The 23,103-nt window shown below is 40.1% G+C and overlaps 1 protein-coding gene across 20 annotated transcripts in view; it reads left to right on the top strand.

The window, feature by feature from the left end:
• camk2g2 (calcium/calmodulin-dependent protein kinase (CaM kinase) II gamma 2) overlaps positions 1-23,103 on the top strand; it is a 58,604-nt gene that overhangs the window by 19,363 nt on the left and 16,138 nt on the right. For 12 of the 20 annotated variants that reach the window (XR_004337796.1, XR_004337795.1, XM_032553109.1 and 9 more), the window contains exons 3-13: positions 3,411-3,470; positions 6,132-6,186; positions 7,624-7,689; positions 9,978-10,050; positions 14,516-14,618; positions 16,221-16,304; positions 16,784-16,878; positions 19,629-19,751; positions 20,530-20,613; positions 20,718-20,760; positions 22,440-22,499. Coding sequence is in view for 18 of the 20 variants with exons in the window: in XM_032553109.1 (XP_032409000.1) it covers positions 3,411-3,470; positions 6,132-6,186; positions 7,624-7,689; positions 9,978-10,050; positions 14,516-14,618; positions 16,221-16,304; positions 16,784-16,878; positions 19,629-19,751; positions 20,530-20,613; positions 20,718-20,760; positions 22,440-22,499 (846 nt within the window). In the remaining 2 variants the exon portion in view is untranslated. The remainder of the gene's footprint in view (positions 1-3,410; positions 3,471-6,131; positions 6,187-7,623; positions 7,690-9,977; positions 10,051-14,515; positions 14,619-16,220; positions 16,305-16,783; positions 16,879-19,628; positions 19,752-20,529; positions 20,614-20,717; positions 20,761-22,439; positions 22,500-23,103) is intronic. The other 8 variants (XM_032553121.1, XM_032553120.1, XM_032553113.1 and 5 more) reach the window with 1 other exon arrangement.

Below are 23,103 nucleotides of genomic sequence, written 5' to 3'. Positions count from 1 at the left end.
CATGTACACGAGGGAGGGGCAGAGGTCGTTTTTCAGACAGGCGAGGCAGGCTCAGAGACGGCATCTATTCATCTACCTTGTGCTGTTTTCTGTGTGGAGCGTCTAGATGAGATAAGCGGCGGGCCGGGCGGGTAAATGAAGACCGTCATTTACCACGCCTTTGATCATTACTAAGGCCTCCTGGGCTAAATGCTGTGGACCATTTACCCCTCTGTCCATGAAAAAAGAAGACGTGTATCTACATAGATATTGATGTTGGGTGTGAATGTGTTGGTTTGTGTTTTTAGGATTTTTCTTTAGAGGGTTCAGACTGTTTCTAGATCTAAACTTGGTCTGCACCCTTTGAATGTCACTTCTGTTAGAAATGTTCTAATAAATGTTCCTTCATTTAGCTTAGGTTGTCTGCTGCTTTTATGCTGAGCTGCAGGCTCGGGCATTTTTAGTTAACTCTTAAGTGATTCTTCTGTTTTCTAATTACTCTCTGTTGGTTATTTTGATCCACAAATAGCACTCATTTGGCTTCCATCACAGGTTGCCTCCTTTTTTTTCCCTCCTCCTCTCTCTCTTTCTATAGAATTGGTTCCTTTAAAGACGGTTTGTGTTCTCTAACTAAAATATCTGTAGTGTTTCTGCACAGCCAGCTGCCAGGAATGTTTGCCATCACACGCAGAATAAAGCTGTCATCTTAGGCCGGTGATAAAGAATAGTCCTATTTTTACAGGCACATCTGATTTCTAAGAATACGAGCAACCAAAATAGTCCTTTATTGGTTCTGAGAAAAGGGTTGTGAAATGTCTGCAAAGAGCTTTGATTGCTCATCCTCTGAGCACACTGGCCTAATCAAAACTTGCTTCCATGTGTGAGGTCTGAACAAAAGCGTGCGTACGGTAGCAAATAGAGCAGGTTTACGTGTGAACGTCTCAGGAAGTTATGCAGCTTATCGGTCTAGCAGTTGCTTCTGGGGGTACTCTGTTGTTTCTCTTCCTGATTTTGTTTGGCTGAAACTTGCAGTTGGTTTTGGCATCCGAGTTCACAAGAAATGCATCAATGTGCTAAACACATTTAACGTCTGGTTTAGTTTTTATGTATTCAGTTACATGCGAAGTCTCTAGCCTTTTGTTTTTTAACAAGTGCCAACTCAGAAAATACGTTTTGGAAGCATCTCCATACTGACACGTTTTGAGTCAAAAACAGAATTTGGGATGGGTTTTTTTTCTTTAGTTTGTTGCTTTGTCATAACCAGTTTATTGTTACATTTTAACTCAGAAGTCTTGAGTTCCAGGTGAGAAGTGAAAACCCAGACTGAAACATTCTCCAATGGCTGCTGGCTGGCTACATCCTGATTTTTTTTGTTTTGTTTTGTTTGTTTTTCATTTGCTTAGACGTGACTTTTAACCAAAGAAAATGTTCATTGGTTTTGATGAACTTATATACTGGAACCGAAATCTGTAACTAATTTTTATACTTGGAATTGTTTAGATTACTGTGGTAACTTTTAGAGCCTCCCGTTAATTTAAGAGATTCATTTTCATCTAAGTTGTAGGAGATTTTTAGTTACTGTTTTGTCTATGTTTTTTGCTAGAAATAAACTACATATATTTTTCAAACAATCCAGTCGGAAGTGCTTTCAAGAAAGCGAGTTCCGAGAAGCGAATGTGTCTGGATCTATAGAAAATGAGTGCAAAAATAATTCCAGGTGGTTCCCATATTGTAGCTTTTACAATATGGGTTGGTCTTGGAAAGTCCTTTTCCAGGAAAATGTTGATATGTTGCAAAAGTCCAACTCTGAATGCCTTAAGAATTTTAAAGCTGGATTTTGAGTTGGAGATAATCAAATGCAATCTATGATCTAAACCTTTAGTTTTGTGAAGAATTAGAAGTTTCAAATCAAACGCCAACTTCAGGGTCATTAGGCAGCTTTGGTTCATGACAGTGTTAAGCCTGGACACAACCTTTCAGCTGCACATGTAAAAGGACAGTAGAGCGTGTATGAGGTGCAACTGACAGTAGTTTTTATTGTTCAGTAAATTTATTTTAATCGCTCTTCGGATTGCTTGTGTGCCACCTGTCTGAATGACGCCCTGGAAGATGAGCCATATGGGTAACATACGTCGCTCCCAAATGTTTCACATAATTTAAGGCCAAATAATAATTCAAGGTGTGAAAAGTTTATTTTGTCATTTCTGTACTTTCGGGTGTTTATATGGCTGTGCATCTTCTCTGCCTCATGAGAGGAGAGAGTCCGACTCGTTCGTAGCCTTCAAACACTGTAACCAGTGTGCAGGAATCAGAAGTACATGAATAACTTGATTTTGATGCAGGATAACTCACGCTGGTGTGGGCATTTTTTTTATTATGATTTCTTTATTCAAATGCTGTCGAAATATTCCACAGATGTGTCAACATGATTTAAATGTGATCAAGCCAATAAATCACAACGATACATTTAATTAGATGTTTACAGCAGAAATGTCTTTCTTTTTTTTTTCTTTTTTTTTTTTTTTAGATTTTATACATAATGGCCCAAAAGCTTTGTGTGGGATGGGTCGGGGGGATTAGGGTTGTTCAGGCATGCGAGTTCATGTGCCGTTTGCGTTGGAGAGCAGCAGCTGCTTCCTGACAAGACGGGCATGACGAACTTGACCTCTGACGGTCGGCCAGGCCATCCATCCACTGTCTGCTTTAAAACCAATCTGTCTGCGCACATGGACTTTCTCATGTCATTAGAGTCATTAAATGGATAGTGATTGGATTAGATCAGGGCCCACCGGACCCATTTCACTAAGTGCATAAAGCGTGCGCTCGTATCGTGTGTGTTTTGAGTCACCCCTGTACGTTACGTGTCGCCGTCTGTTCGTGACAAAGCTGCCTCTTCTTTTTTTGTGCTGCGTTGGTCCTTTCATGCGAAGCCGTCTGATTTGTTTGTGATGCTCAAATGACAAGTTTAATGGGAGATGTTACGAGTCGAGGACAGACAGGGAATAAATGGAACTTCAGAGACGGGTGTTCGCTCTTGATTTCTACATGTTAAGAATGCTTTCAATTTAGCCTCTAACGAAACAAATAGAGGAACAAATGTTCACATATAAGCTAATTCGTTTATTTGCGAGCAATATGGGTGAAGAAATGAGTGAAAAGTGATACGAGAGAAGACTGTTTTCAATTTACTGTACAGTGAGTGTGAGATGCTGCTGTGTTTACTTTAACTTATTGCGTTGTGCTGTTTAAGGCTGACGCATTCAGAGACTTTCCGAGAAGTGATGTTTTTTCTTTGTTGGGATTCTGGCCATCTATAACCGGAGTGAAAAAAAAAAGAAAGAAAGAGTGTAACTTAATAGCTGCTGATCCTGGAACTGACTGGATCTAATTTTTTCTCTACTCTTTTTTTCTGTTTTCCTTTTTGACCACAGATCATCAGAAACTGGAGCGAGAGGCCAGGATCTGTCGAATGCTCAAACATCCAAACATAGGTAAGTCCCCTCTGACGAGCTACAGATGTGCAGCATAACGATGCTGACTGACCAGTTTTCCAGATTTAAGTCAAGTTTTTTGTAGACCTACAAATTCACAATCCTTGAAAGTTTTGGCTCAGCTCTTTCATCGTTTTGAGTTTTTCTATTTGATTTGACCTTTTCTTTTGTCTCCTGTGTGTACAAGGCGAAAACAGAATTTAAAGTAATAATAAAGAAATTCAGTCACTTAATTTTGCCTGTACAAATCTGAAACCGTAGAGTCTGTGTGAGAGTTTTGGTCTGACATGTTTTACTGCAAAACTCTTCTGACAAAAATGTTTTAAGTTAAAATTGAGTACTTTGCAAAGATATTCATACTCTTTCAACTTTCTCCCATTTGGTTCTGCCTTTTACTTCAGTGTTAGGTCTTGAGATTCTTTTAGTAGGTCAAAATAAATCAGTGTCTGGGGGAAAACAATCTAACAGTTTTGAAGAATTTTTACAAATAAATATCTAAAAAGTGTGGTGTGCCTTTTTTTAATTAGCTGCTTGCTGTTTTCCCTTTGTGGTTTGTGGCAAACTTCTTGAAGCTTTCTCTTTCTGATTATTTCTGCCTTTTTATTTTTGGATAAAATCAGATTTTATTTAGGGATCTTCAGGGAGTAAAGGTTGAATACATTTGTAGGCCACACTTTTTCCAGATTTTTCCAACAATGTGCCACTTGGTGTTGTTTAAATAAAATTCTATAAAAACAAAAATGTGATTGCAATGAAACAGAAGGCAAAAAAGGCAAGTGTGAGGTAAATGAATACTGTTAATCTTTAAAAACCCCAAACTCTTTAACCTTTTTTTTGCCTTTTGTAGAGGACCAACTGTAGAATGGCCGCGATTAGATCCGATCCAAATCAATGCAATAGTTCAGAACTGGACCAAGTAGGTCAAGACTGAGATTATTAGGTATCATCATTCATCATTCCAGTATTTCATTAATCTACCTCATGTCTTCACCCACCGCTAAAGAAAAGCATAGTGGAACCCGTGAACAGATACACCTCAGTTCTGTGTTGTTGGTCCGACGTGGATGTGAAAACCCTCAGTTTCTCGTTTCGCCTGGAACCCCTGCGGTTGTCGTTTCACATCCCAAACAGTGAGCGGGACAACAGAGCAGAAACAAAAAGCATTGTTGAGTTCAGCTCTGGAGCTAACTGGGTGATAGTCAAACCAGCCGCTTCCCTGCTGGGTTTCTCTTTGGGATATTTGCATGCGACAGGCTGGCCAGCGGCCGCTTCCCGTTCAGACGACTCCAATAATAAGCTGCAGAGTTTCTAAACGGCGCTGACAATCGTGTGCCTTGTGTCTAAACCTTAATCTCGCTAATCTCATTACTAGCACACTTTATATCTTCCAGCGTCCTTTACGTTGCACAGCTTCGAAAACGTAGAAAGCAGGGGTCACCTGCGGAAGCGCAAAGTGCCAGGGAACTCTTGTCGTCAAACCCCGGGATATGCGCTACCTATTGCCTGGGAATCGCCTCAAAAGGTCATCAGACCTTTTTCCTCTGTTGCTGTGGGAAATGCAAACAAAAGGCAGGGGTCGTTTGGAGAGAGGAAGGAAATGAGCGTTTGTTTGACATAGCATGTAGTTCTTATCATACCATGTAGCGTCGTGCAAACAAGACTTGTTAGAGGCTGGGTTTCATTGGTCTCGCTTCATCAGCTTAGAGTACATTACATTTTTAAACCAGCGCAGTGCGTTGAATAAAAAATTTTATGAACTGATAGTGAAATTTAGTTTTACTTGTAAAGCTATGACACTCTGGAAATCTCCCGTCTCACTCGTCTAGCTTCCCTAGAAGTACTGAAATCTGAAACAGAACGGATGAGTTTCAGTCTGACTTGAGATTTAATGTCACTATCTTCACCTCTAAAACCAACACAGTTCCACTGCTAAACATGTTGGGACTATTCCTAACAAGATTTCAGCCCATCCCAGCTGGCCTTCCTTCAAGAACACATTCAGTAAATCCTACATAACCACACTCTGCTTTTGGGATCCCAGTAAACTCTGCTTTTGCGTTTTTATTCTTCTGGTGCCCTTCACCTGGGTTACTTTATTTAATCTTTTTTACTAAAAGATTTCCCAGTTGGGTGTTTTTCCAGGGCCTGGCTTTTGACAACCGCCTTCGTCTCCTCAGTCTCTGATTGTAACAAGTTTGCCATGGCAATAACAGCAACAGGCTGTTGTCGTTTCGATTGAGACTTGACTGAAGTCGTTCTCTGTCATTAAAGGCGTTTTATCCAGCTATAGACTGAACAGATTAATGCCAGAATGGGCATTGCTTATGAAGCGTGAAAGGTGTATCGTCAGTATTGTGGTGTGATTTTAAACTAGCTGTACCTAAAACGTTGGCGTCACTATTGAAACTTTTTATATAGTAGAAAAGACTCCAAAGGAGATACTCTTTTTTTTTTCCAATAGTTATTAATGCCACACTGCTCCTTCTTATGTGCACAAGGAATCTCGTAGTCATAACCTCTGACCCGGCTGTCTGCCTGAAACTTTCGGTTCATCGATGGCACATTGAGGTTTGCTTTATAGAAGCTAATTAGTGTTAGCGGTGCTTTCTGATCCAGCTAACTGGCTCTTATTTAAAGACTCTCTCTCTTTCTGCCTCTTAGTACGACTCCATGAGAGCATTGCAGAGGAAGGCTTCCATTACCTCGTCTTTGACCTGTAAGTAAATCTAATTAGAGCACCCACACTCGCTCACACGGCATGCTTTCTGGTCCAGCCTCATTTCTAAATAACGGCTATTGGACAAGTTTTTTGTTGTTGTTGTTGTTTTAAATCATAGTGCTAGTATAGCTTCTGATTTTATCTTCATGTAATAGTACTCTGCTTCTGGCACTTTCACTATATGTTTTCACAAAGCTGAGTTTATCTGTCATGATTACTTAATCCGCCAAAATTAGTCGGTTTAGGTGTAAATAATTTTTTTTACTTTTGCCAACATGTTTTTTTTTTTTTTTTTTGGCCTTTAAGCTATGTTAACATTTTGAAGTGGCCCACCAGGAATCTTGACTTGAATCTGACGGAGTCTGTGGAAGGAGCTAAAGATTAGGGTGATGGTAAAGAGGCTTTCCAGCTTCAAGATTCATCATCTAAATACTAGTGAAGCACTCAAAAAGCTGGTTAGAGATTGGGATAAAAGCTTCCTTTGCCGAAATGCTAATGAGAACTTTTCCATTGATTATCCAGAAGGATAGCAATCATTTTTGAAATTTTTTTAAAATAGCATGCAACAAATGTAATATGTTGAGAAACAAGCTTCTTGACTGGATGAGAATACTTTTAAATTTAAATCTGTTAGGGGTATGAATAATTTTGACCTTAACTACTGCATGTAATATCTTATATAACTCAGCCAGGTGTAACATTATTAATTTAAAGTGGAAGTAAATTTGAAGCGCTTTTTTCAAATTGAATAAAATAGGCTCATCAGTATTGGATTTTAGATCATTTTTAAAGCAGAATTGTTTGGTTTTATATATATATACACAGTACAGACCAAAAGTTTGGACACACTTTCTCATTGAATTCAATGAGAAAGTGTGTCCAAACTTTTGGTCTGTACTGTATATATATACTGTATATACGCTGTATATACATAAACATATACGTATATGTGTGTGTGTATATATTTCTCATTTAAAAGATTTGTGCAATTGTATTTATTGCTGTACCTCTGGAAAAATTTTTTTACAGGTTCCAGACTCTCCAAAAATCGGTCTTTCTGTTGCGTTTACTTGCAAAATTTTGCATAAAGAATAAGTGTGCTGCTCCTAATGTGGGCAGGCAGGTACGGATTCAGCTGCATTGATGTCGCACACGCTGCTCCGTCGAACAGACCGGGACGAATGAATTAAGCATTAGATTATATTTTAGAACACATAGAAACTTGAAAAAGCTGCCGGTAACGTGCTAAGTGGCTTCTTGAAGCACAAATCGAGCTTCACTAGAACCTCAGACGTGTCATCACAAGCATACAGTACATCACCAGAAGACATCTTGCATGAGCCCCTTTAAAAGGCACTTTATTTAAACAGAGAAAACAAGAAGTTTGCTAATATAAACATGTCGACTAACTTATTGTTGCATCCGTGTCTGCAGCGTAACCGGAGGGGAGCTGTTTGAGGACATCGTTGCGAGAGAGTACTACAGCGAGGCGGATGCCAGGTAAATCATGACGGTTTTCTCCAAGTCGCGGATCAGATACGCCATAATAATTTTTGTATTTATTTTATTGCTTGGAAGAAATTCATGTGATACCAGAAGAGGCATCGTGCTGACTGAAAATGTACCTCAGTGTAATGCAGAAGTGATGGATATATATATATATATATATATATATATATATATATATATATATATATATATATATATATATATATATATACTGTATATATATATAAACTGTTTGTGGCTCATTTGTCACATTTTACTTGTTGATGTTTTTTAAAGACACTGTTAAACGAATCTAAAGTTTGAAACTTTGAACTCCCCGCAGGTTTTAGTGGAGGCTTTTTTGTCAACGCAGAGAAGTTATGAAAGCACAAAATGTTCTGACGATAGAATTGGTTAATGTAGTTTGTGCTTTGGGAGAAGAAACTGCTTACGGTTTCAACTGTGCTACTAATCTGCTGGTTGAGTTTTACTTCTGACCGAGTGACTCAGACCTTTTAAATTTAATTTGATGAATAAATCGTGACAAAGTTGTTCTCCTATTTTTAGGTTTTTATCAGATGTTACAGTAGGCTTTTGTGGTATTTAGCACTTTACCTCTAAATTCTTAACTAGGTTTTAGAAATAATAACATAAACTTAAAATAACAATAATTTCAGTATGAAAATATGTGTAGACAATCAGTAATATGCAACATACAGTTATGTAGAGAAGTCCTTTTACAGGCCCCTCTGTGGTCATAATGTAGCTGGTGAGATGAGATAATCAAGATTTTCATCAAAAATTTTGAGATTTGCTTTCATGTTTCAGTCATGATCATAACTCGTGGACATTGGTGAGGGTTGGAGTGGACATGAATTGAAAAATCAAGAATTTCATCGGCTGGTGCATTGTTCTAAGCTCTACTAGTTTATAAACTACAGACTACTCTAAACATGGGGAACCAATATGTAGTTACAGACCTTTTCCCCCCTTTTGCTCTTTCCTTTGGTTTGTTGTTTTGTTTGTATTTCTTTCTAATTCATGTAAAGCACTTTGAACTGCCTCGTTGCTGAACATGTGCTATATAAATAAAATTATCTTACCTTAAATTTGTTGTATATATCGTATTAAACTCTGAATAGATGTTTTTAAGTAGTTTTGGAAAGTTATCAAAGTGACTCCCTCCTCCGAGCATCTTAACCAAATGCTAATCATAAAAGTATCCAATTATTTGGTCGTTTCTGAATGAAAACATTCCCTTTAAGCGTGAAATTTAGTCTTTTTTTGGTAGGTTGAGTTTAACACGGTGCCATCCAGCACAACCAAATAAATGGTGGTGCTTGAACATAAACAGTTTTACTCTTTATTGCAGCTTATTACAAGACAGTTTTTTTTTTAATCCTGAAGATTCTTCCCTCCTCAGTTTAAGATTTTACTTTGAAATTCACACAGGACTGCAGGCCGTCATGTCTGAGGCAGGAACCATTTAGATCATACAACTATATTGACTCCAAATGCAAAGGTTAATGACTCGTTCCTCTCATATAAATCGTATTGTGATATCTGAGCTGGTTAAAGTTAATGTGACAACATTATTTAAATTAAACTCTAAGGGAGCAAAGCTGAAGTTATTCTCTGTAGATTAAGACAAATGTTTGGTTTTGTGCTGGAAACACAAAGAATCAGCTGCTTTAGCTCCAACAGCTTCTGAAATCAAGTCCACATCATCTTTTATGCTCTCGTCTCATCAGACGCCCCGTTACACAGTAACTTAAATTAACGTAACACAAATTGTTGCTCTTTATTTTGTTGGCTTTCAGACGTTTAACTCCAGCTGAAACGAATGTCCTCTGCTCAGCCTTTCAGCACTCGATGATTTCTTCCTGCAGCCCATTAGAGTTCGCATATCTGCGTGAGAGCGCTTTCTGCTCGATATGGTTTACATGACTCGACTCATCACGGGCTATTAAGACAGAAGCCGGAGCTGAATTGATGCTCTCAGTTTGCTGAGTATGGATGTTTGTCACCAATTTGCTGCCCATGTGCCGGACTGTCTCCCCAGGGAGAGGCTGATTTGTTATTTTTCAAATCAGACCGTGCGTTATTATGAAAGCCCGAAAAGAAAGATTATTTTTATTTGTTCTTAGGATTTTCTATATACCCTTAAAATCTAGCCTGTATAGTGATTTTAAAGTTGCTTGGTGTGTGTGGGGTTTTTTTTTTCTTTCTTCTTTTTCTTTAATATCGGTCGTCGTGGCGCCGCGGTTTGACCGGCGTGTCTTGCCTGCTGTCTCTTTCAGCCACTGCATCAATCAGATCCTGGAGAGCATCAGTCACATCCACCAGCACGATATCGTCCACAGAGACCTCAAGGTGAGCTACCAGACACTGATGAATATTAGAAGAGCTTTTATTGCATCCGGCAAAGTAAATGCCCCGCACACCCAGGGCGCGCGAGTGCGGTCGAAAGGTGCGCCGGGCGGACAGATGCATAACAGGTCTCGGCCTGCGCCGCACGGACATCACGCGGTGACGTCAAGAACAACTTCTGGGATGCGCGTCATCGCTCGCCTCAGCAGCTTTTTCTTCTCTGCTCTCCAACTCTCATGGCATCTCTGCATCTACATCCTTCTTCCTTTTTTTTCACCCCCCCACCCCACCTTCCCTCCTCTCCACCCTTTCTACTCTGTCCCCCTCCTCTCCTCCCTACTGCACTGCCGAGGAGTGACGAAAGCAGACCAGCTGCTATTAATAGCGTGTGTGTGTGTGGGGGTGTGTGTGTGTGTGTGTGTGTGTGATGACGGCCAGTTACTGGTTACCGCATGGAAAAACCTGTACACCTTTCGAAGCAGATTCTTCTCCCTCTCCCCCACAGCGGCAGGGGTTTTAATTTGAAAACACGACGAGGTTGATTTAAAGCCCCCAGTTTTACCTGAGACTGAAAAACCCTGATACCTGCGCCCGCTCGTTGTTTCGTCAAACTTTAGTTCAGCCTCCAACTTTTAGCTTTAAATAATTCAGTTCTCTTTGAATAAGTAATTCAGCATGCTTCTGTTGCTCTTTTTGTGATGGTGTAAAAATGTGTCTTCTGAAAAGTGAGCTCAGCTAATGCAGATTTTTCTCTTTTTTTTTTTTCTTTCTTTGTACGTTTGCTCATGAATACAAATATCACAAGATGGCAGAACAGAAATGATAAAAGGTGACTGTGGAGAAATGTTCTTAATACACACCTGCCTTTCCATGCATTTGTGCTGCGCCACTACTGCATTCAGTTCATTTTTAAAAGAAATTACAAGTACTTGCAAAACTAAACAAAAATTAAACAACCTAGTTCTTGTGCGGACTAAATGCCTCCATTTAGTCTAAATTAATTTTCAGGACTGTGTCTTTAAACGAGTAGGTTAAAGCACCACACAAGAAGAAAAAGTGTTTAATTTTATCATTCTTGACGTATGCATGTGTGCTTGTGTCAACTTTGCCGTAGGCAGTTTGCAACAAGTGCATATGCAGATGTAAAACTGTAACTCTGAGGTAAAATTTCAACCACGAGTGCAAATGAACACCAACATCGATCTGTAAATATTAGCTGTATGACTGTAAGAGGCGTAGCAATGCATGCAGCTCATGAGATGTGGCAATATTTGACTGAGAATAATTTTGCAATATTCTTGGTAAAATCTTTTTCTGTTTTATACTGTATTCACAAATAGACTAAATGTTGGACAAACTTTATATGGTTCTAGAAATCTGGTATCCAGTCTGTTAGCCTATTGCCTTTTATGCTTGATATTTTTCAGGTGGTGCCAATGCCAAAAACAATTTTCTTACTTTTTGTGTTTTCACAAACAGACAAAAAGGTTTAATGGATGTTAAAATGCAGCATTTATCAAAGACAAACTTTTTAAAAGATGATTGCATTTATTGTAAAAGCTGTCCAAATCAACAACATGAATTGCCTTTTCATCTTGATCCGATTGAACTCTGAACTTGGCCACGCCAAAGTCTGTACTTTGATTATTTTGTACTTCAGATGTTATTCTGGATTCTTCTGGGACCTTTCGAATGACTGGTCAGCGAGCTCTTGGAGTAATTTTGCTTTTCCTAACTTGTAGATAAACTCACTGTGGTTTGCTGGAGTCCCAAACAGCTTTGTAAGCCTTTTCCGAAGTGATGTCAATGATTTGTTGTTCATCTAACCAACATCCTAATGTTTAACCTGATGTTCCCTTAGTCATGTAGCCACATTCCTTTTCGGTAGACTCTGTGTAGAGTATTGAAAATTACTCGGGGGGGGGGGGCAGAAATACCAGTTAATGTTGTATCAAGGCAGCACATTTTCAGGTTTTTGTTGGAACAATTCTCAAAACATAAGAAAAGAGAAAAAAAAAACTGTATTTTTCCAAGAACACAGAGGAAAGTAAGCAGCTTCTGCGTTTAGAATCAGAAAAACTGAACCGGTGCGAACAAATTGAGCCGTACTGAAACGTAACCTCCTGCACACGTTTCATATTTTCTGTCTTTTTGCCATCTTGGGAGGGCCGCACACTTAGAGGAGAGGTGGCGGCGGTGTTGGGGAATTAGAGAGAAAAGAGTTGAATGCTGGTGGCAGGCGGGGTTGCCATGGTAACAGAGGGGGTGAGGTCACCCGGCTGCTGCAGCGCCGGTGTAGGGACTCATTATGCCACCTCCCATCTATCTATCTCTGCATGTCTGGTTCTGTTGCTTCAGAAAAGCTCTCTGGTTCCTCCGCTCCCCCCTTTTCTTTATTTCCTATTGTCGGATCAGGGCCTCGTGGGCTTGATGGGCGGGCGGTGGAGGAGGCCGTAGGAAAAATGAAGGATGTGCGGCTAGATGACAAGGGCTGACATGTGAAAAGAAGCAGACTGAGGAGAGTTGGTGCTGCCGTACAAGCGTAGCAGATACTATATAAAAAGATCAACTGGTTTGCACTTTGGTTGTGGAAGAAAACATCCATGCGTAGAAGGTGGTTACCAAAGTGCTATGTGCGGTTATGTTGGTAGAGTTTTAATATTAATTGTCAAGTAGTCTTCAGGTGAAAGGTCATGTGACAACCGGAGACAGAGTAAAGAATCCATACGACAATACCTGCCATAAATAATTGGGGTCGTTACAGGGAAACTAACCTCCTAACATTCTTTATGCGTTTTCCAGGCACATAGAATCATTTTCTAGCATAATCACGTAAAAACTGTTAACTTCAGTTGTTATAAAAATTCAATATATATCAAATAAGACTACAAAGAAAATTTATTTTGTAATTTAACGCCTTGAAATTGGGCCTCTGTCTTTTTAAAAACTCCACCTACAGGAAGTCAAAACAACATCACTCCTCTATTAATTCTTTGTTTTTATAGTTTATTTTGTAGTTTATTTTTGTTGTTTTGGTTTGTTTTTTTTTGTGGTTTTTTTTACCAGCGTTGCACTAAGAAGTAGTTCCTATGTGCAGTTCCATCAGATGGTTGCTAACTGCTGCTGGCTAGTCTGAAGGAGCGGAGCGGGGGATTTGGGGAGGAGGGCTGCTCTGTGAGGCAGCTTCAAGGAGTTGCTGCCTCTGGAAGGCGGTGCTAAGTCCAGCCAGGCGTTTTGCACAGCTGAACGGTTGCCATGGGAGATTATAGGATTTCTCAAACATGCATGAAAGAGTCAAGGCAACACTCCAGGCATGTTTTTGATGAGGGGAAAACATAAGATGTGTCAGTGACCTCCACAGTCACCGCATCTTGACGAAAGGAACGGTGTTCTGAAAAACTGTGTATGTCGGTACCTGAGTTAGTGAAATAAAGACGTTGTCATGTTTTCGCAAAAAAATACTGCGAGAAAGCCAAGAGTCAGAAAACCTCAAATATCAAATTGAAACAATAACCGAGTTGTTAAAGATCACATGAAGCGCTGTTTGTTTGTGGGTCACAGAATTGTGTTTAGCAGAGACGATTCTGGTTCTCTATTTTTTGGAGTCGTTTCACAAAATGGAGAAAAACTTAAAAAATGAAACACGAAGTCTGTTAGACCTGAGGGTTGGTCTGTGTCCCGAAAAAATATTCAAGTTTTGTAAGAGTGGAGAAAAAAAAGCTAGATGTTAGGAATTCTTGCAATGGGGATATTATTGGTAAATATTGCGATGACCGTATCAGTTGTGACACATGCTTATTTTCTTCTCTCCTCTCTTTTTTTCTCACCTGTCCTTCCACCACTCTGACATTTGGAATTTTATGATTATATTGTCATCATTGCGATGACGATGTAATCATAAAATATTGTGCAGCCCTTTATTAATGTACATCTAAAACTGTAAAAAGTGGTCATCTTGTCTCCTGTTTGTGTTTTTCTGACGTGATGTAAGAAATTTTAACCTTTTCCAAAGCCTGGCTTTTATGCTCGATGATGTGACAAAACAAGACACGGTCAAAGTGCTGGGGTAAATACCATGGCATCTAAATGAAAAGGTTCTTCCTCTCAGGCAGTCCTCAGTAACCAACTCAACCTCATCATGCTTCAGTACAGATGCAGATGTCATCGCACTCCTAAAGCTCTCTCAAGTGACGAGACATTTCTGGAAGGAGGATCCGTGCTTATTGCCACTAATTACACACATCTACTTGTTGTTGCTCATCATTTAGCCAAGGTCTGTTTTGCGGTATTTAATGTTTTTTGTTTTTTTTATAAGTAAGATAAATGGCTTTTCTTAAGTTTTACAGTCGAAGCGGTGTTCCTGTATTTGAGTTTCTGACATTTCAAAGTAAAACCAAGCAAGAGAGAGGAGCTTGCAGCTTCACTTTGCGTTTGGTCCTCTCAAATGATCCGCCTGCGTGTGTTGCAGCCAGAAAACCTTCTCCTCGCCAGTAAGATGAAGGGAGCAGCTGTGAAGCTCGCGGATTTCGGACTTGCCATCGAGGTGCAGGGGGACCAGCAGGCGTGGTTCGGTAAGAAACGGCCGCTTTCTGCTTCCTTCTGCAGCGTTGGCGCTCCACAGCAGCATTTCCTTCAGTGAGTTCGTCAGGGCACGGGAAGGGATCCAAGTTTTTTAAAAGTCCGTGTGCAGCTACACCTAATGCCACACTTGACGACCACAGCAACCTCAAAATGATTCAACTTCTTCTTGACAATCATGTTTAGTACTTAGCGGTTAATGTTGAGTGTGCGGACCCCAAGAAGAGTAGATGCGGGCGACTGCAGTTAATGGGGGTCCAGATAAAAGAAAGTGAAGCCTTTTTATGATACGATGTTCATCAAACCTGATTTATACGTAGACGCCAGCTTCTGGCAGCACTCCTGGTTACTTTTAGTCCAATTCCTGATGGGTACAGCCGTTCAGCTTTGGGTTTGTGTGCCCAGAGGTTTTCTTCATTGGAAATGTTGAAGGATTATTTCCTCCCACTTGCTGGCACTTGAATTTATTTGCCCACCTTCATCTGAAATCTGATGGCTGTCCTTGATGGCGTCCTCTGTTTGCAACTATGATACACAGACACTTTCCTTTTAACATTAAAGTTGTGGATTTTACTTTTAGCTGCTCTTCATGGAACATTTTATTTGTTTGTGTAAGTCAACGATTTTTTTTTTTTTTTCTGAACGTTTTTGAAATCTTTTTGAAAAACATACAGTACAGACCAAAAGTTTGGACACACCTTCTAATTCAATGGGTTTTCTTTATTTTCATGACTATTTATAAGGCAAGAAATCCCACTTATTAACCTGACAGGGCACACCTATGAAGTGAAAACCATTTCAGGTGACTACCTCTTGAAGCTCATCAAGAAAATGCAGAGTGTGTGCAAAGCAGTAATCACAGCAAAAGGTTGCTACTTTGAAGAAACTAGAATATAAGGGGTATTTTCAGTTGTTTTACACTTTTTTGTTTAGTGCATATTTCCACATGTGTTATTCATAGTTTTGATGCCTTCAGTGTGAATCTACAATGTCAATAGTCATGAAAATAAAGGAAACCCATTTAATTAAAAGGTGTGTCCAAACTTTTGGTCTGTACTGTACATTAAAATCGTACACACCGTGCGTTCATTTATTTGAGGGGCTCTACTTTAAGCACGCCTGTTGGAATCAGTGCAGGTTTTGTTTGGTTGAGTCAAATGTGTTTGAGACTACACCTGATTTTCAAATCTATTCTCTGAAAAACAGTTATTTTGGTTGAAGAGTAACTTCAAGAATGTCACCGTCTCTTACAGTAGGATTTAGTTTTCAATTTGGCTGAAATCCACGTAGTATTAATAGTCAAACACCTAATTTATGGGATTAAACAAAAAATACATTTGCAGTGGGGATAAGATTATTATAAACTCAACTGTGCATTGTCAATCCTTGCTGAAAATTTCTATCCAGGTTATAGTACAAAATTAAGATTAGATTACACAACAGTTCCCACTTTTTGCATAGGAAAAATGTGAAATGTGCATTTTATCAAAAAGACGTTTGACCCCACCGGCATGCTGATTTCCCCCCAGCTTTATTAGCTTCTTTGTTAGCTTTCTTTGAAACGGTTTCCACAGAGATGGCTTTGTTTTTGACAGGTTTCGCTGGAACTCCAGGATATTTGTCGCCCGAGGTGTTGAGAAAGGACCCGTACGGCAAGCCGGTGGACATCTGGGCATGTGGTCAGAAAATTACTATTATTATTTTCAGATTACAAACACAACCCATTAATCTCAGACTGAATGCATTTTTTTTTTCTTCGTCTGTGCTCATTTTTTGACGGCATGTTCCCATGAATTTCATGTCGGTTTGTTTTATTTATTTATGCTCAGTCTTTTCCTTCCATCTGATGAAACTTAACAAGGAATCCTCTGCTTTTCAAGTGAAACTCATTCATTTCGTCTTCCAGCTTTTAGGTTGTTGAATTTTTTAAATGTGAAAGTATTTTTTTTAAAATTCTGTATAAATTCAAAGAGGAATCATTTATCATTTGACAGTCTTACATTTAACAGTTTTGAAAGCTGATAGCCACATGGTTTTTTTTTCCATTTCCAACTTTTGATGTTTGCTGTTCAGGGCCATTAAGAAATATTATATTTCACTTGCTTTTTTAATATAAGTATACTTATTTTTTTGTGTTATTTATTGTGAATTTTTCCAGGTGTGATCCTCTACATCTTGCTAGTGGGATACCCTCCATTTTGGGATGAGGACCAACACAAATTGTATCAACAGATCAAAGCTGGCGCCTATGATGTGAGTGTCTACTTGTCATATTCTTGTATTGTTTTAACCTCTATCCCTCACCTTTTTTCTGCTGTGTACAATTGCAAGATTATTCACCTTTTTGCAGAACATTTGCTGTAATATTTGCAGTGAATTTGTGATTTAAGGTGCTGTAGTTTCTTTATTTAGCAGATAACACTTACAGCCTGTCTGCTATCAAAATTAACTCCATAAATGTGTTATGAACTTTAGTATGTTATATTTAAAAAGTAAAAAGAAAGGACTGGGAACTCTGGAAAGCTGAAAAATCTGGAATTTGTACATGAAAACTGTGTAGGAATGCCGAGGATGACATGAAAAAAGTTGCTCATCGCTTTTGGAGCTCCTGGTCAAAGACGGGTCAGAACCTGAGGCTGTTGAAGGCGGACCTCCACGTTTATAGCATTTTTCTGTCTCAAATGTGTAAGTTGTACTAATTTAAAATTAGCTGGTATGTTGATTTTCAGCGCCTCCACCATATTTACCTGCCGTTTCTGTTTGCAACACCTGTCTTAGCCAGGCTACCCTCTTTAGCGGTGCTCGTCGGTGAGCAGCCTTAGGTATTGTTTAATCCTTCAGTAATTAATATTTTTGCCCATTTATCCATAACAAATGGATCTTTCAATATCTAGCAAGTTATTTTCGCAATTTACCGTCTATTAAATGGGCTCCCCTCAGATTAATTTTACTCCCTGCTTCGAAGGGGGCGAGATTACCGTAATAACCCGATTTTTCGCTGAAAAGCGCAACGTCTCCCATTTCAGGAACCGTTGGACTTTTTCTGATAGCGCAACGTGTGGCGGAATTACGGTACGGCACCTTTGGCTGGATCGTCACCGCTCGGTTCGGTCTGCACTGTTTAACGATTACACATTTACGACATCAACAACCCCCTGAAATAGATGGGTGGAAAAGTATTTTTTTTTAAAGTGTAGATTAGAATGCACAGTGGCGTAGTTGGTAGCACTGTTGCCTTGCAGCAAGAAGGTCCTGGGTTCGATTCCCGGCCGGGGTCTTTCTGCATGGAGTTTGCATGTTCTCCCTGTGCATGCGTGGGTTCTCTCCGGGTACTCCGGCTTCCTCCCACAGTCCAAAAACATGACTGTCAGGTTAATTGGTCTCTCTAAATTCTCCCTAAGTATGAGTGTGCGTGTGCATGGTTGTTTGTCCTGTATGTCTCTATGTTGCCCTGCGACAGACTGGCGACCTGTCCAGGGTGAACCCCGCCTCTCGCCCGGAACGTAGCTGGAGATAGACACCAGCAACCCTCCCGACCCCATTAGGGACAAAGGGTGAACAGAAAATGGATGGATGGATGGAGTGTAGATTAGCTCATTGTTAATGGACGAAATTCAATGGATGCATTAAACCTGAAAAACGATGGGTGTAAATTTTATCCCCTGAAGGGCGGCTGCTTTTCACAACTGCTGCTCCGATGCACTCACGTCTTTAACGTGACACAAATCAATGCAACATCCCTGGTATGAATTCCTCTGCAAAGCGTTGTAGTGAAGACCTGAACACTAAAGCAATTTCTCAGTTGGTATAAAGTTGGTTCCAGGAGTTAGACACAGCCCACCAGCTCCACTTTGGGTTCGCAACGTTATCTTGAGTTGCACTATTTGCCCAGTAATGCCTAGTGAAAAATGTTGCTCTAAAGCTTTAATTCCACATCTGTGAACTCCGTCATGACTTCCTGGCGCTTCCTTCTTTGAAATTCAAATGTAAGCATCAAAAGTCGCGTCAACGAAAGCCCATGAAGTCTGTCTCTGTTAAACTTATGCGCTTGAAACCTGAAAACCGACAAAACGTTTAACGTCATTTCATATTTGTATCTTAATGATCCGAGTGGTGTTAAACAATCAAGCCCGCAGAACAAGACCAGTCTACTGAAAAGCTCGGATTTAAGTCTTTGGAGTGATGTGGAAATGTAAATTTAGGTTTTAATTACTCACTGCTTGTTACTGCAGGATTTCCAAGCTGTTGTAGAAGGAAGAAACGCTCCATCACAGAGCAATGAGCATATTTATTAGATCATATAATCCTCTGGGAGAGGAGAATTTATTGCCTGTGTTAATTTTCAGAGTTTGAAGCAACCACTTCTAATGATTGTGCACAAAAAGAGATAAAGTGGCTGAGGCAAGCGCCCAGTAATTTACACTCCTTGAATACCATTTCTGTCAACAAGATACTTTTAATTTATTTTTCTTTCTTTTTTTTCTTCAGTGACTAGCAGCTAAAATGAATGTTGTCTTTTGTGGTAATCATAAACATTTACTGGCAACTCTAACTTTGTTAGGATGAGGTTGTTTTTCTTTTTTTTTTTACTTACATTTTTTTTATCTGTGCAAGTTTTTTAAAACTTTTATATTTTATTTTTGTATGTTTTTGTTTATTTTTACCACATTTTATGTATAGTATAAAACCTTTTCCAAAAGGCTGTTTATGAAAAATCGTTTCCAATAATTTCTCTTCCTCTCCGTTTGTGTCATCATTTCCAGATTGAAGACTATTATCAGGCTGTCATAATTCACTAATGCCAAAATGGTGATTTAAATTTTTAAAAATAAAAAAAATCTAGGATTTTACTGTTTATTTCTTCATGGATTCTAAAGACCAAACTTTACAAGGTCACAAGTAAAAGCCTGATTTTTAAAAGGATACATTCATGCACTTGCATCCATTTTTATTGACGATGGAGGTTTTATTTAACACTGCCTTCGTCCTCATTTTCCTTTCAGTTTCCGTCCCCAGAGTGGGACACGGTGACCCCCGAGGCCAAGAATCTGATCAATCAGATGTTGACCATTAACCCTGCCAAAAGAATCACTGCTGAACAGGCGCTCAAGCATCCCTGGGTCTGCGTAAGTCACACTCTTACATCAGAGAAAAGACCTCTGGGAGCTGTAGCTCTCTTTTTTTTTTCCTTTTTTTTATGAGTGATTAGGAAAAACAGGCAATTTATTTCTCTATAATAAGAAAGAAATCTGTTTGATGATTTTTTTTTTCCAGCCACACCACAATACAGAGAGCAGATTGACAAAACTTTAAATGGCATAGATTTTATCAGTGATGCATCTAAAACTTTATTTGCTTTACTGGATACCAGTGACTGGTTCAATGCTCTTGATTGATTATAAAATACTGATTAGGGCCTGGAAAATTGTGAAGGATTGTATCACAGATAAGGACTATTTTGAGTCATTCAGAGATTATAAATCTGAGCAAATAAAAATCACATGTGGAGCTCTTCAGGGTCCTATTCTCGTGCCACTAGCTCAGAACATCGCTTACATGTAACTCTGCGGACGACACTCAACTTTATGTTTTTCACCGCGGTCTATTTACGTTACTAAAACAAGCATTTCCCAGTATCAGTGGGTGACCGTTTCCTCAAATGTGTTGGTGAAAAGCTAAAAATGGGAGCAAAAATCTCGAATGCCATTTGTGATGATTCATTTACGCAACGTAGCCACAATAGTTGTGCGTTTATTTGGCCAGAACGCAGTCTGGGTTAATAGTTTATTTTTCTTTTTTTTTTTTATTTCCATGAAGTCACAGGAGTTGCTGTTTGTCTGTATTTAAGGGATGTCTTTCATGAAGGTGAATGAGTCTGTAATAACGCGTCTTCTCTACGCGCAGCAACGCTCCACCGTTGCCTCCATGATGCATCGTCAAGAAACTGTTGAATGTCTGCGCAAGTTCAACGCCAGGAGAAAACTTAAGGTGAGTGTTGAGACGATTCGAGGTCCTCAGAAGTAAAAAAAAAAAAAAAACCCCTATAGGGTATGACGTTTTATTTTTAATTTTTCTGATTGTCTTAAATACAGGGAGCTATTCTCACAACAATGCTGGTATCCAGGAACTTTTCAGGTGAGCTCGGCAAATTCATTTTAAAGCTGTGCCCACATTAAAACAGCCGCAAAAACCTCGTATTGATTGTACGCGGCAAATAGACGTCAGTGTTGCTCTGCTACTGCTCTCTTCCTCCTCTTGACGGCACAGTTTCCGCTTCACACTTTGGGACGGTAGGCTTAGGTTTCGTCACGGTAAGCAGTTCGATCACTGAGAGCTCAGGTTGCTTGTGTTTGCGGGCTGAATGATGGCCTGGCAGGCCGACGCGCTAATGCTACCGACTCTGTGTTTACATGCTTTCACGCGAGCAACGCGGCTCCAGCGGATTACTTGTCGGCCACGAGACGAGACGGAAGACAACAGACTCGATGCGTTTCTGCATCACTTAAAGTTTTTTTTTTTTTCCCCACATAAGGGAATAATCAGATTACGCAATTAAACTCTGTGAGTGTTTTGTTCCATTTGCTGCTTCACTTCCAATTAAAGAAAATGGAGTAGTGCAGTGAAACTTGGAAAATGTTGAAATTCAATAATCGCTGTGTGCGATGAAATGCATTATGGTAGAAAGTTAAGTGGTGCTCAGAAGTTTACATAGAGAAACTGCCCATACACCCCAGATCAAGAGTTTGCCTCACATGGGAGGGATGTGACCAGTAACGTGATTGGTTTACTTTCTAGCTTCCAGCCAGACGCTTGCAAGTTTTATTATCAAAGAATCAGCGGGACAATGTAGTTAAAATTGATCTAAAAAAAAAAAAAAAAAAGTAATAACTGCAATTTATTGGCATTGATAATTCCTGTGATATCTGTTTTCCAACTCTTACATTTGACATGTAAAAAAAAAATCTCACTTGTAACTTGGGGGATAAAAAGCAGTGGGACTTTTAAGATGCACAATAAGTAGAGACTTAACGAAAGTATGAAAGAAAGAAACCTGAACGTCTGGCAGACGGCACATACACACCTAAAAATGTCTGAATCAACGTTGCTTGGAGTGATGAACTTTGTTGAACTCAGGAGTCCAAAATAAGGCGTTCCACCATGACAGACTGGGCCTGAAAAATCTTAACCCACCCGTGTCCAAGCCCGGTTCGACCCAAAACGGTCAACTTTAATTATACGCCTGAGCTCGACAAAATGTGTTATTTTAATTAAGATTTTACCGCTTTTGTTTTTAGACCACCATTTAAGTAAGCGGTGTAACCTCTCCTGTTTTTAGCTTTTGTTTAACGTCTTCCAGCTCCGACTTGCCGCTTGTTGCAACCGCAGCGTGAATCAAGGGCAAATATTGTAGGATTCTTAAAATGCGCCGCAGAAGCCCTGGCCATCAAGCAAGTCAGTTTTTTCCCCGACCTGAACTTTGGGTCACGCTATCTCTGTCTCCTTAACTCAGCTTTAGGAACATTTTAAATAATAACTGGAGGCTTTTTGCCTTGAACGCCAGGTTTTACCACGCGACCACGGAGTGACCTACGTGGAAGGTTTCAAGCTGACATTGATGGAATCAGAGTCGTCTGGGTTGCTTCTGTAAACAGCTCCACTAAACAACTAATCATGAGCGAAAGAAAACTTTTTTTAAATGTATCATTCACATTCTCTGAAAAAAATGTGGCGAAAATGAGACGTTTTGCCAGGGTTGTGTAAACTTTTGAGCACAACGGTGACTGGAGGAATCCCCCCCCCTCTCTGTCCGATAGTGGGACGGCAGCACACCAGCCCTGCCGCCACCACCAGCACGGCAGCAATGGCTCAGGAAGGTACGTCTGCTGGAAGCGGTTGTGCAATCCGTATTCGGACTGCCGGCATGCGGCTGCTTGACGGCCCTCCCCTCTCCCCCCCGTGCCCCTTGCCTCCGCCTACTGCCTGCACGCTGCTGCACCGTGGTCATCAAAGCACAGAGGCGTCTCACACACACTCAGAACTCGAGCTCATAAATGGAAAAGCGCAGGTTGAAGTTTGGCCCTTGACCTTTCGGGTCTCCTGCTGCTGCTGCTCTCGACGCTCTAATGAATGCGCCTCCTTTCCTGGTCAGGACGTTTTCATTTCCTGCGCAGAATGCGGTGGTGGTTCACCTGCAGCCCCCCCCCTCTCCTCTCCCCCTCCCCCTCCTTCCCGCCCTCAGCATGACCCTCTGACCTCCTTCCAGCTGCCGCCTATCGAAGCCGCAGCTCTGCATTAACACAACGGATTGCTGCTGCTCTCTTTCACCCTAAAGCCTTTTATATTTTAAACATAAATACAAATATGAGCAGTTTTGACTCGTTTGAGAACCGACGCCTGCCTGCTTGCTGCCACCTTCCCGCAGCATGGCTCTGGCAGCCAAGCATGTTTCCCAACTTGAAGACTTTCAGTTTGGCATCC

The sequence above is a fragment of the Xiphophorus hellerii genome, chromosome 22 (genome assembly GCF_003331165.1).
Source record: "Xiphophorus hellerii strain 12219 chromosome 22, Xiphophorus_hellerii-4.1, whole genome shotgun sequence".
NCBI classification, from domain to species: domain Eukaryota; kingdom Metazoa; phylum Chordata; class Actinopteri; order Cyprinodontiformes; family Poeciliidae; genus Xiphophorus; species Xiphophorus hellerii.
Note: the sequence above shows the minus strand (reverse complement) of the source record. Positions and strands in the feature narration are given on the sequence as shown.